General features: G+C 43.9%; 1 protein-coding gene across 1 annotated transcript in view; it reads left to right on the plus strand.

The window, feature by feature from the left end:
- The first annotated feature begins 2130 nt into the window (after positions 1-2130).
- The window catches only part of LOC136621769 (histo-blood group ABO system transferase 2-like), a 37693-nt gene continuing 25634 nt past the window's right edge, over positions 2131-14189 (plus strand). Inside the window, exons 1-2 of the mRNA XM_066597478.1 lie at positions 2131-2219; positions 6181-6312. Coding sequence (XP_066453575.1) covers positions 2131-2219; positions 6181-6312 — 221 coding nt within the window. The remainder of the gene's footprint in view (positions 2220-6180; positions 6313-14189) is intronic.

A 14189-nucleotide genomic window follows, 5' to 3' on the forward strand; every position in this document is an offset into this window, starting at 1 on the left:
TAAAAGCATGTAAATAAACAAACTTATTAAAAATAAAATAAAATGATAAATTGTCTGTAGTTGAGTCAGCAGCCTCATTACCGGCACCCCTTTTAGCGTGATGGCCTGGAGACCCCTAAGAGAAGCCCAGATCCTGATTGGTGGGGTAAAACGGTAAAGATCGTGTGTTCCTCAGCCATTGCTTCTAGATTTAGCCCAAAGCCAAACCAGTCTGTAGCACAACAGATCCACATCTGCAGGTTCTGACATTAGTAAAACATCTTTTAGTTCTTCGGTTTGTTAATGCAAACATGACATTATTATTGTTTCAGCAAAGAAAGGTTATTCTTTGCGTTATGAAAAGTTCTACATTTTTCCGGTTTTCCAGACACCTGGGCGTCCATCACATAACCGGGACATCTCATTCCATTGCAAATAATCAATTAAAGTTCCTATTAGATGAAGAGACATGAAGAATGCATTCATAAAGTATATTGAACAAGTATATAAATGGTCATTATACAATGAATATCCTATATTTGCTGAAAACATAATATCCTTATTAGATTTAGGAAGAGCTCCCCATTAATTTGATATCGACAACCCGTCCACGGGATTGATCATCAATATCCAACTCCTGGAAAACCCCTTATAATTCTAAGCTCAGTTATGTTTGAAAATGCTACATTGTTCACTAAGGAGATGTATTTTTCTATTGTCTTTATGTCAGTGTTATTTCCTTTGTTACTTATTTGTTTAGGATTTACCTATCTGAAGGCCCTTTTATACATAACAATTATTGCTCAAAATTCACTCAAAAGCCATCTTTTGGGTGCCTACCCACTAGCGATATTTTTTCTAGCGATGCGAGAGCGTGTGCCGTGCAGCGCAGAGAAAAATGCAACATAGTAACATAGTTCGTAAGGCTGAATGAAGACAATGTCCATCTAGTCCAGCCTGTTTTATCCTCCTGTTTTGTTGATCCAGAGGAAGGCAAAAAAAAACAAGAGGCAGGAGCCAATTAGCCCTTTTGGGGGAAAAATTCCTTCCCGACTCCCTAATGGCAATCAGACTAATCCCTGGATCAACCCCTAATAGTTCCTACCTGCCTGTATACCAGGATTAACAATTAACCTAAGATTTATATCCTGTAATATCCTTCCGCTGCAGAAAGACATCAAGTCCCCTTTTAAACTCCTCTATGGATTTTGCCATCACCACATCCTCAGGCAGAGAGTTCCACAGTCTAACTGCTCTTACAGTAAAGAACCCTTTTCTGTGTTGGCGATAAAACCTGCTTTCTTCTAGATGTAGCGGATGCCATCTTGTTACCGTCACAGCCCTGGGTATAAACAGATCATGGGAGACATCCTTGTATTGTCCCCTCATGTATTTATACATAGTTATTTGGTCGCCCCTTAGCAGTCTTTTTTCTAGAGTAAATAATCCCAATTTGGATAGCCTCTCTGGGTATTCCAGTCCCGTCATTTCATGTATTAGTTTAGTTGCCCTTCTTTGAACCCTCTCAAGTGCTGTAACACCTTTCCTGAGCACCGGTGACATCGCTCATCATTGTCTTCAATGGGGCCGGCGGCAGCCCTATTGAAAACATAGGGAGTACATTGCGGACTTCTGCAACAGCTGTGACAGCTATGGCACAGGATTTTTTCATCCCCATGGTCCACCAGCCGGATCTTCTTTCTTCTGCCTGGCGGATGCGCTCGGGACGCTGACGGCATGCGCCGTGCTATCTTTTTTTTTTTTAAGCTCCTGCTTTCTTGCGGCATGGACGCGGTGTCAGCTGCATTCGTGTCACAGGACGGATGGCTTCCACTAACTTCAATAGAAACCGTGGAAGGCATCCGTGCAGGAAACCTGCACAAAATGGAGCAGGCTCCGGGTGTTTCTCTGCATGTGCAATCCACGCATCGGCGATAAATGACATCCGCAGGTATTTAATTATTTAATGATTCCCTATGGGTGCGAATCATGCGTGCGGGAGACCCGCACGGTTTTTAAAATTCTATTTTCCCGTAGACATTGGGCCTTAGGCTTACCTGCCCCAATCATAACTTCTATTAACTTTCTTAGAAGCAAAACTTTTTTTTTCTCTGTATAGGAAGTGGTAACTGTGACTCTCACACAGACAACATGCCTGGAAAATGGAAGAGCATGCTGCCTGCCAGGTCTTATGGCATCAGACTACTGGTTTTGGCCATACTCTTTATAGTGGGATTCTGGTAAGTGATTCTGCATATTGCATTTTTGCAGTTACAGATGCTGCAAAGTTTAACTTGACCTTTAACCCTTTCCAATCCAATTTGTATCCTGGTTTTCCTAGGGGGGCTAACTCTTTTTCTGCCATTGTACAACGGCGCTATATGCTGGCTAAAGCCAGTACTGCATTAGGTGACACATTGGATAGGCTCCGACAGCAGAGAGGCTGGGAATATACAGTAAGAGAACCCTGAAGGACTTCTTCCAGCATCTGAGCTGTACAGCCTTAAATCATAATGTCTTAAGACGTCAGACAGTGGATTGGAAAGGGTTAACCTGCTGTGATACCTTTCTGTGCCAATGTTTAATTACCCTTTCAATCACTTTGCAATAGGTTTTGTTGTGTTAAGTTAAGAGAGCAGCAGCTTTTGAATGGCTTAAGATAGCGTATTGCAGAAATGCATTACAGTCAAGTTAAAACTTTGCTATATTTGTGGCGTGCGTATATTTTGTTACAGGCATATGATAATGGAAAACAATAATAAAATACTGATTGGATTCAGTTTAATGCTAAAATACTTATTTCAGTTATTCTTCTCAATGGAATCATTGGGTCCTGTCTAAAAATATTGACTTTTTTTTAAAAATTCCTAAAGAATTTCTTTAAGTCTATATAAAGCCGGGTTCAGGCGGCTGTACTTCGTGACATGACATGCATTCTTCTCGCGTGTCGCCAATTGTCATGCACTATCTTGGCCGGTATGTGCGCACAGTACGCGCCCATATAGAACATGCTGCGATTTTTTTTTTTTGCATGTGAATTTCGCACAATTCGCAACATGGGAGCCTATGGGAAATTGGTACAGTGTAATGCTCTGTGACAATACGCTGGAGTGAGCCCCGTCTAAATGAAGCTTAATTATTGTATATAAAATCGTCTAACTATCTCATATACTTAGTATTTCAATGTGTTGATTTTTTAAAAAGATTTCTCATTGCTGTCAGTGAATTGAAACCTCTATATTAACATCTAAGGGCTAAAAACCTCTCTTGATCACATTCAGCTGACACAGTTGAGGAGCCAGACTTGCAAACTGTTCATATACTGGAGGTTTCTATTGGAAAACCTACGCCACACATAGTATGATAAATAAAAAACAAGAATTTATAGCTAATTAATGTGGCTCAGAGAGCACATTTTTGAGAACAAGACTGGTCTGTGTTCACACTAGAGTTTTATTGACCGATCCAAGTTTTATTAAAAACGGAAGTGAAATGGAGAAGATCTGTAAAGCTTTCCGCTTAGATCTGTTTTTCGGTGGTGGCTCATCGATGAATGTGGCTTGGGTTGGTGGGTTTTCCTTCTTTCTACTATACGCTCTTGCAGTTTACATTATTTACATTTATTCATTGCACTAATTTTTGTACTTATATAATAAATAAATTATATATATATATATATATATATATATATATATATACACGCCAGATGGCATACCCATCATCACCCGAGTTAATGTGAAGAAGCCCTTAGTGATGAGTCATTTAGTGAGTGAGTGAATCAGCACCTGTGATGTCAGTTACTGGCTCTTAGCTCCATCCCCTGATCACATAACGATGACATCATCACAGTTTCTTTATCCTTCTTGTGTACAGAATGAGGGATTATGGGCGGACTACATCCCCACACAAACCCCTGTGGCATCAGTTGCTATGGATACAGCAGTACTCAGTCTGGAAGTTTGTACTTGGTTGTGACACAGCTGGACACCTGTGTGGAGACTCCAATAAATTACACCTCACAAATTTTTACATACATAGCTCGTGTGCTGACAGGACCTGTGATGATGTCACGGTCATGTGATCAGTCACATGGTCTCTGAGCTAAATGCGGGATTATGGATGGACTACATCCCCCACAAACCCCTGTGGCCTCAGTTGCTATGGATACAGCAGTACTCAGTCTGGCAGATTGTAGCTGGACACCTGTGTAGAGATTCCAATAAATGACAACTTACAAATTTACACATACATAGCTGGCAGTGCATATTGACCAACTTTGAAGCATAGTCCATCACCATCATCTTCACATCTGCTGAACATGATATCATGTCATCTCAAATGCTAATGCCGCCAATACCAGTCCAGCCTTCATCTAACTGTTGTCCAGTGTTGAAACAAACTGTCGCTGTTGTGCAAACATGTCACCATAGAGGGTTCAACGCCACCGTGATACATGATACAGCTGATTTTAATGCAGTCTTAGATACCTGCATGGACACAACCTCTAACCCATATAGACATGCTCAGTCTCTGAGCGATATGGTGGAAAGAGGAACTATTTGATATGTGACAAGCTACAGGAAGGACTATTCATTCTATGCACATGTATACAATAACAACTCACGAATCAACATGTTTATAACTAATAGATTCTTACTATTGCTGTCCCAGAATGTAACGATCAAGACAATCACCTGTTCTGACCATAGCTAAACAATATAATGTAACGCCAACATATCTTTGGCACAGTAATGACTTTTTGTTATCTCTATCAGGACACATAAATACCCTTAAAAAAAGAAACCTAAGAGTTTATTTTACCCTCAATGCATACCCCGAAGTACCCAAAGTAAATTCCGACATTGCCTACTTTGAACATAATGACACAATAATTTGGAAGGGATTTTCATCTCCACATTTCAAAAGCCATAACTTTTTATATTTTTCCGTTGACATGACCGCATGGCTTGTTTTTCTGAAGCAAACTGTAGTTTTTATGGGTACTATTTTTGTGTACTATTACTTTATTTTTTTATTTTTTTAGGGCAGGAAGAGAAAACACCAATCCTGCCATTGTTTTATTTTACAGCATTATTCATACAGCAAAAATAGCATGATAAATATTTTCTACCGATTGGTATGATTACACCAAAATTATAATTTTTTTAGGTTTTTCCACTTTTGCACAATAAGACCCCTTTTTTTAAATTTTTTTTTTACATCGTTGTGTTCAAGGTCCCATAACTTTTTTATTTTTCCATCGATGGAGCTCTGGATGCAGCAGTAATATAGGAAACAGCGACCACTACCCTCAGACACAGTCTGTCATTTTCCTCCTATATATCTGTGTCACTCCAACAGACAGAGGGCCCCTGGAGGATTGTCCTCTGGAACTCCTTCAGCTGACTCACACAAGGTCACGGAATTGCTGTTTCTCTTCCTTGGCTGTGTTGCAGTTTCTCTCTCTCTTGCAGCACTCGCGTTAAAGACACTCAAGTCACCCATGTCCAGGGAGAAAGCGGGCACTTGTCCTCCACTTTCTGGTTGCAAATATGCACTCTCTGCATCATTGCTATGTCACTGGTGGGAGAGGAACCTCCATGAGGCCTTGACAACATGGCGCCATCTGGCGCTTCCAAATGACTCCTTGACATTGCCCCATGTTAAGGAGAGCGCTAATCGGTGCCGCTATCCCCCCTTCCACACCACCACCACCCCCACCACACACACATACCTTATTCCTGAATGTCAGCAACCAGGGTTATACTTTTCTTGATAGCATGCCAAACCCTTTTATATTGGCAAATTAATTTGCCAAATTGACCAATTTGCAGATTCACCAGATTGTAGAATAGATTAGGAGAATAGATGTGCATATTCTCTTTTGTCAAAGGACCTGAGCAGCAATTTACCCAATGCACCGTAATGGCCAGTGAATGAAAATGTTTTTGCTCATTTTTATGCACAGAACAGGGAGAGAAAGGGAGACAGTATTATTAGTGTCAGCATCTTTTTATAAGTACCTTTGCTCGCAGCAGCAAAGTGTCCACCAAACTACACATGCTTTTTTACTTCTACGTGCATGTTCTTATGAAAAAACTAATATAAAATGATAATACCATAGTATTCAGGTATATGTGAAAGGGGTGGATAACAGAAAAAAACTTAAACTTTTCCTTTAATTCTGTCTGTCATTCACAGCATGCAGTACAAAGTTCCAGTGTTTCGGCCTAAAGAAGAACATCCCATTAACTGGTCACAGAAATTGGTAGAGAAGTCTATAGAGCTGGCACACTGTGAGAGGAAGCTGCTTTTAAACACTCAAAATAAGAGGTAGAAAATAGGTTTATTCCCTATAAAGTAACAATTCTGAAGCAAGTTCCCTTTTAATTGTTGCGCTGTGTCGTTATCCTATTATACCTCCTGGAAAGGTATGAATAAATAAACAACTGGATGTTACTATATAGAGCAGAATCTGCCTTATGAATGACATGTCACTCTTTTTTCCACGGCGTGGATTCCCATTTACGGTAAGGAAATGCAGGCCACCATGGATTTGACACAGAATCGGCAAGGATTCCTTGTCAAATTCATTGCAAAAATCAACTGCGTCAACCTATCCTTAAAGGCAGTGTGTCATAGAGCAGGAGGAGCTGGTCAGATTCATATATAGCTATATGTGGAAAAATTCACATGCTTTTCTGAAGTGTCTCGCTCCTTCCCTGAAGACGGTCTGGACACCTGTAGTTCTTGTCTGTAAACCCCCTCTTTCTTTCCCTTGGACAGGTGCGGCCTCCAGATGTCTTATGTCTTGTGTGTGTGTCAGATGGGTGATATCTGACACTGTTCCCTATGTCAGCACGGTGGCTGACTCTCTATTTCCCTGGTGTGAGGACACTTGGATTAGCTATAGTTTACCATCTGTATGCATGTGAGCTCTGGGCGGGGTTCCTGTTCCGTGTTCAGTGTGTGTTGGTGTGAACAGCGACTTGTTCTGTATGTCTGTGCAGGTGGCTAGACATGGGGTGTGAACTGTCTGTGTTTAATGTTTGTGAACAGTGTTGTGTCCTGTGTGTGTTTTGTGCATCTCTCTATAGGTTCCTTATCAGGGATAGTCAAGTCCCAGATGAAGACAGTGGGGCCAACCTTATCAGGACAATTACCCTGATTAGTAAAGGACAGGGGTCCTTCCATCTTGCCTGGAGATGTGTATTTTGTCAGTGCAAATGCTGTGTGTTTGCAGTTTTAAATGGACACAATCTTATATCCGCATGGAGGCGTGGTGCTTTAGTGCGCTGAGCGGACGTAATGGGTGTTTGTGTAAGCTAACTCTGAGTGACTGTGCAAAATGTACCCTAACTTCAGGCTTTAACGGTGATCAAAAACAGTTAAAAAAAGTAAAATAAAGGTAAAGTTTCACCTCACCTCATGGTTCGGATCCATGGGGGAGGTGAAAATACTCACCCCCGTCCTCCGCAATGTTCTGCGGCGATATGGTCCTTCCAGGACCTTAAGTCGCCTTCTGCACATGCGCACCTGACAGAAATGTTGGGTGCATGCACAGAAGGGCTTGTGCCCCAGGAAATTTAAAATTCCTCTGCTCTGGGCTAGCATCAGTAGCCAGGAGCAGAGATATCACCGGGGACCGCTGTATGCGGTTCCCGGTCCAATGGATAACAGTGATCATGTAAAGTGAAAAAAAAAGTTTAAAAAGTTTAAGTTTCATTTCCCCTCACGGATCATATCCATGATGGAGGATGAAATTACGTACCTAAGGCCTCCGGATTTATCCGTGAACCTTACCCCGGCTTCTGCGCACACGCCCTTCGCCGAAGTGGCGGACACATGCGCAACAGCCACAGATTGCCCAGGTAATTTAAAATCTCCCTGCTCCTGGATACCAAACGTAGCTGAGAGGCTGGAGATTTCATGGGCTGGCACGGTATGCGTTCCCTGGTCACGTGATGAAGTAAAAAAAAGTTGAATTTTCACCTCCCGTCACGGATCAGATCCATTAGGGGAGGTGAAATTACTTACCTAAGGCCTCTGGCAATGTCCGCAAAAAAATGTAAATCGTATTTTTTTTCTTTCCTTATTCTTTCAAAAACGGCGGGGTCAAAACTCGCAGTACACCACTAGATGAATTCGTTAAGGGGTCTAGTTGTGAAATGGGGTCATTTGTGGGGGTTCTCTGTGGTTTTGGCCGCTCAAAGGCTCTAAAAGTGTGCAATGAGGCCCAAATCACCTTCAAGCAAAAGCTCTGTTGTGAAAGCCATCAGCTGCTCCTTTCAGTTTGGGCCCCGTTGTACATACGGACATATTATTAGGGCCACAATGGGTAAGTTTCTGAACATAGGACAAACAGGGGTATCCATTTTGGGGTGTAAATCCCCATTTTCTTGTGCACTATAGAAAAAAATATGTCTTTAAAATGACATATTTGTAAAAATATGAAATTTTATTTTTTCTCCTCTAAATTGCATTAACTCCTGAAAAAAAACTGTTGGGTCAAAATACTCCAGACCCCCCCCCCCCCCCCTCAGTGAATACATTAAGGTGTGTAGTTTTTAAAATGGGGTCATTTGTGGGGATATCTATGATTCTGACACCTATGAGCCTTTGCAATCTTGGCTTGGTGTAGGAAAACAAAGTGTTCCTCAAAATGTTGATAAGTAATGTTAAATTTGTACGTTTCCTAAATGGTTAAAAAGACCAACGTTTTTCAAATGTGCGCCCAGAATAAGGTAAACAGATGGAAATATATATCTTAGCAAAAACTTGCACAGTATTTTTGCACATATTTAAGATATTACAGTTGAAAATGTGAAAAAATTAAAAAAAAATCACAAATTTTCCCAATTTTGGCACTTTTAATAAGAATACACAAATTCTATTGGTCTATTTTACCACCTAACTAAAGTACAAAATGTGGCAAAAAAACAATGTCAGAATCACTTGGTTATGCAAAACCTTAAAGGGGTTGTCCCGCGCCGAAACGGGTTTTTTTTTTTTTCAACCCCCCCCCCGTTCGGCGCGAGACAACCCCGATGCAGGGAAGTAAAGAAAGTTTACCGGAGCGCTTACCTGAATCCCCGCGCTCCGGTGACTTCAATACTTACCGCTGAAGATGGCCGCCGGGATCCTCTGTCTTCGTGGACCGCAGCTCTTCTGTGCGGTCCACTGCCGATTCCAGCCTCCTGATTGGCTGGAATCGGCACGTGACGGGGCGGAGCTACACGGAGCCGCTCTCTGGCACGAGCGGCTCCATAGAAGACTGCTGAAGACCCGGACTGCGCAAGCGCGGCTAATTTGGCCATCGGAGGCCAAAAATTAGTCGGCACCATGGAGACGAGGACGCTAGCAACGGAGCAGGTAAGTAAAAAACTTTTTATAACTTCTGTATGGCTCATAATTAATGCACAATGTACATTACAAAGTGCATTATTATGGCCATACAGAAGTGTATAGACCCACTTGCTGCCTCGGGACAACCCCTTTAACAGAGTTATTCTATGTTAAAGTGACACGTGTCAGATTTCCAAAATTTGGCCTGGTCACTAAGGTGCAAACAGGCTTAGTCACTTAGGGGTTAACATACAAAATAGACTGATCTCTAAGGTGTTAAAGGTCCAATGAGCAGCTCTATCAGTGATTTACAGCTTTCCACACATGACTCCATACACAAATAGCTGTCAGTCACTGATTAGGACCGCCCACTAGACCAATAAGCTCAGAATGAGCAGAAATGTAAATAAACGACAAGTTTATACTGACTCTTTTACCATAAAACTATACATCAATCTGCTCAGCTCCTCTTGCTCCATAGCATCAGGCTTGCAGAATGAACTGCATGCACATAGTGAAAGCTTCCCATTAACTTTTGAGCATCTTTAGACACTTTTGTTCAACTTTATACCACCTGTTGAGCCAAACTTTTGCCACAGTAAGGGCGCCCACCCACTGGCGATTTTTTTTTCTTTGCGTTTTGCGTTTTTTCTCAAGAGCAATTAGAATTGAATGTACTCCTGTCCACTGGCGTTTTTTTTTGCGTTGCGTTGCGATTTTTAACATAGGAACTGTCAGTTGCATATGTGTCCTTATTTTTCTCCTAATGCACCCATGAAAGTCAATGGAAATTAATGGAAAAGCCGCGAAAACGCAGCGAAAACGCGGCAAAAAACGCGCGGGAAAAACGCCGTGAAAACGCTGCATTTTTCACGCACGAAAATCGCAAACGCCAGTGGGTGGGCGCCCTTATGGTGTATTGTCATCACATTCAATCTGCACCCCAATGTGTATGTATTAAGTAACTATATGCTATGCCTCAGTCACACTCACTTATCCTCACCATAGCATCTAAAAAGCAGCCGACACCATACTCTTATGAATGCTTACTAAAAGAAAATCTGTATTTCTTTCCCATAGTGACCAATCACAGCGCAGCTTTCATTTCTTATACTGTTGAGATAAAATGAAAGCTTTCGAGGGGGGAGGGATGAGGCATGGGGGAACACAGGCAGTACGGGAATTACCTGTGGAAATCAATTTTTAGGAAGTAAACATGGTAAGGGCGGTATGGAGGTGAAGAGGTAGAGGTCCTATGCGATAGGCAGGGTGGAAGGTGTGGGGAGCCATAGGGAGGGCCAGGGGGAATAGGTCAGGAGATTTGCTATGCCTCCCTGAAAAGGTGCATTTTTAAAGTGCGCCTGAAATTTCATGCATCAGGTATTATTTGGATGCCTTAGGGTAGAGCATTCCAGAGGTTCGGAGCCTCTTTGGTGAAGTCCTGGAGGCGAGCATGTGAGGTCCGTGTTTAGTCTGAGTGTGTTAGCGAATCGGAGTGTGCGGGCTGGGTGGTGTATAGACAGGAGGGAAGCAATGTACGGTGACGCAGCACCATGGAGAGCTTTGTGGGTGAAGGTGAGGTGTTTAAATTTAGTTCTGCAGTGGATGGGCAGCCAAAGCAATGACGCAGAGGCACCTGAGAAACAGCTGGATAGAAAAATGAGCCTAGTTGCCACTTTTAATATGGATTGGAGAGGGGAGAGTCTGGTGCGGGGTAGGCCAATGAACAGCGGGTTGCAGTAGTCGAGTTGGGAGTGGATGACGGAGACGAGAGTCTTTAGCGTGTCCATGGAGAGGAACGGATGGATTTTAGCAATATTTCTGAGGTGCAGGTGGCATGTTCGGGCCAGAGATTGGTTATGCGGTGTAAAGGAGAGGTCAGAGTCCAGTGTGACTCCTAGGCAGTGGGCGTGCTGTATAGGGGTTATGGTGGTTCCAGATACTGATATGGGGATGTTGGGGGGAGGTTGGCTGGTTGAGGGCGGAAAGACGAGGAGATCAATTTTTGAGAGGTTAAGTTTGAGAAACAGGGAGGACATGGTGTTAGAGACAACAGACAGACAGTCAGTGAGATTTTGGAGTAATGGTGCTGAGATGTCAGGGGAAGAGGTGTATAGCTGGGTGTCGTCAGCGTAGAGACGGTATTGGAGACCAAATTTGTGGATGGTTTGTCCAATTGGGGCTGTGTAGATAGAGATGAGAAGGGGACCAAGGAATGAGCCCTGGGGGACTCCGACAGTGAGAGGAAGTGGCAAGGAGATAGAGCCAGCGAATGAGACGCTGAAAGAGCGGTCATAGAGGTAGGAGGAGAACCAGGAGAGAGCAGTGTCCTTTAGGCCAGTAGAGTGCAACATAGTGAGAAGGAGGTCATGGTCAACAGTGTGAAATGCAGTGAAGAGGTCAAGGAGGATTAGTAGGGAGTAGTCGCCTCTCGACTTTGCCATCATCAGGTCATTTGATACTTTTGTAAGGGCGATTTTGGTCGAGTGTAAGGGACGTAAACCGGGCTGGAGGGGGTCGAGGAGTGAGTTGTCAGAACGAAAGCATGTGAGGCGAGAGTAGACCAGGAGTTCTAATAATTTGGAGATGAAGGGGGGTTTGAGATGCGTCTGTAGTTGGCAGCGTCAGTCAGGTCAAGGGTTGTTTTTTTTTGCAGGGGGAATAGAAAGAAGTGTTTGAATGAGGAGGGGAAGGTGCCAGAAGATAGGGAGAGGTTGCAGATGGTGGTGAGGTGAGTAATGACAGGTGGGGAAAGCGACCGGAGGAGGTGAGAGGAAAGAGAATCACTAGCGCAGGTGGTGGGGCGAGCAGCAAACGCAGTCTGGAGACTTCATCCTCTGTCATTGGTTCTAACATAGAAAATTAGTGGGTGATGGATGCAGTGCTGAAGAGAACTGGGCCCGGGTTAGCTGTGCAGTTTTCAGAGTTTTATTTTTGGATGTTGTCGATTTTTTTCTTTGAAATAGGCAGCTAGTTCTCCAGTACTGAGATCGGTCACAGGGACCTGTTCTTTGGGGCTGAGAAGGGAGTGGAAAGTGTCAAAGAGTCGTTTGAGGTTGTGGGATAGTGAGGAGACGAGGGTGGTGAAATAAACTTGTTTGGCAAGGTAAAGCGCGAAGTTATAGGTTTTAAGCATGAATTTGAAGTGCAGAAAGTCTGTGGGCTGCTTTGATTTTCTCCACAGCCATTCGGCGCACCTAGAGCACCACCAGATAAAGCACATTTGAGACGTGAGCCAAGGTTGCCGTGGTCTGCGGTGGACGGCTCGGGTCAAGGGTTGTGCCGCTTCATCCAGGGCCTGTCTGAGGGTGGTGTGGTAGTGTTTGGCAGCCAGATTAGGGCAGGAGTGGAGAGAGATAGGGGACAGGGAGTACTGCATGGTCTCGGTGAAATGATGGGTGTACACAGTCTGGAGGTTCCTAGAGGTGTGATAGATAGGAGGGTCATGGGAAATACAAGGGTGCGTGATGGAGAAAGAGAGAAGGTTGTGATCCAAATGTGGAACGGGAAGGGAGTTAGTAAAGTGGGAGGCAGAGCAGAGGTGGAGGAAGATTAAATCAAGAGTGTTGCTGTTTCTGTGAGTGGGGAAGTCTGAGAGTTGTGATACGCCGAAGGAGGAGGTGAGCGTTAAGAGATGGGAGGCAGATGAGGAGCTGTGGTTGTTAGTAGGGATATTGAAATCGCCAAAGATGAGGGTTGGGATTTCACAGGATAGGAAGTAGGGGAGCCAGGCGGCGAAGTGGTCTAGAAACAGGTGGGTTGGACCTGAGGGCTGGTAGATAACTGCGTTGCGCTGGGACAGTAGGCGGAAGAGTCGTAGGGTGTGGACTTCGAATAATGGTGCGCGAGGGAGCCGAGGGAATGACCTGGAAGGTACAGTTCAGCGAGAGTACGACGCCTACTCCTCCGCTGTGCCTGTCACCCAATCTGGGGGTGTGGGAGAACTGCAGGCTATTATAGGACAATGCAGTGGGGGAGATAAAAATCGGACTGCTATATTCACATTTTGGTGAGGGCGAGCAGGTTGAAGTGGTGAAGAGGTCGTGAATAGTTGGGAGCTTGTTGCACATGGATTGGTAGCTCCATAGGGTGCATTTGAATGGAGCAGGTGGGGGGGCACATGGGCTAGTGGGGAGGTTTTGTATGATTGGGGGGAATTTTGGTAGAGAGCAGTACGGGATAGGCTAGGCTTTAGGGAATATGTCCCCTGTGGCTAGGAGTAGTAGTGTAGCGAGGGTGAGCTGGTGGTTGGGGGATTTATGAGGGTGGCTAAGGTGTTTCTTGGTGGTGTGGGTGGGGGGGGGGGGTGGAGGTGCCTGAGGATGGTGAAAAGTGCATGGGAGCTGATGTGGATGGAGTGTGTTGGGGCTGGGCATAGGAAGAAAGTGTTAAGGCTTGAAATGAGAATAGAGGTGGAGGGTATTAATGTCCAGAGTATGGGAGAATGTGGAGTTTACCTGTCTCCTGCTCTGTCGAACTGCTCTGCTTAACTGCATCATTCGACTGCATGAGGCACTTGATCCCGGACACTTCACACAGCATACCGATGCACGCCAGCCACATGCGTGGCAATAAGGCTACCACTAGATTTGTAGTTCAAGACTACAGCTGGGAGTGGCTAGTTAGATTACACTAGTCAACCAGCTGGCCCCATCCTCACAAGGCTAATGAACAGGATAGGGGGATGGAGATATTTATTGCTTTCTTTGGATAAACAAATCTTTCTTGCATATAGTTTTTCTACGTGCGAGAAAAAAAAGGGCAAGGCCTATCTTCCTGCTTTTTTTTTAACCCGCATGCAATAGTGCAAAATTTGAACGGTATGAAAAAAAAAGAATTTTATCTGGTTTATGTGCTAATACGCT

This window comes from Eleutherodactylus coqui, chromosome 3, assembly GCF_035609145.1.
Source record: "Eleutherodactylus coqui strain aEleCoq1 chromosome 3, aEleCoq1.hap1, whole genome shotgun sequence".
Taxonomy (NCBI): Eukaryota; Metazoa; Chordata; class Amphibia; order Anura; family Eleutherodactylidae; genus Eleutherodactylus; species Eleutherodactylus coqui.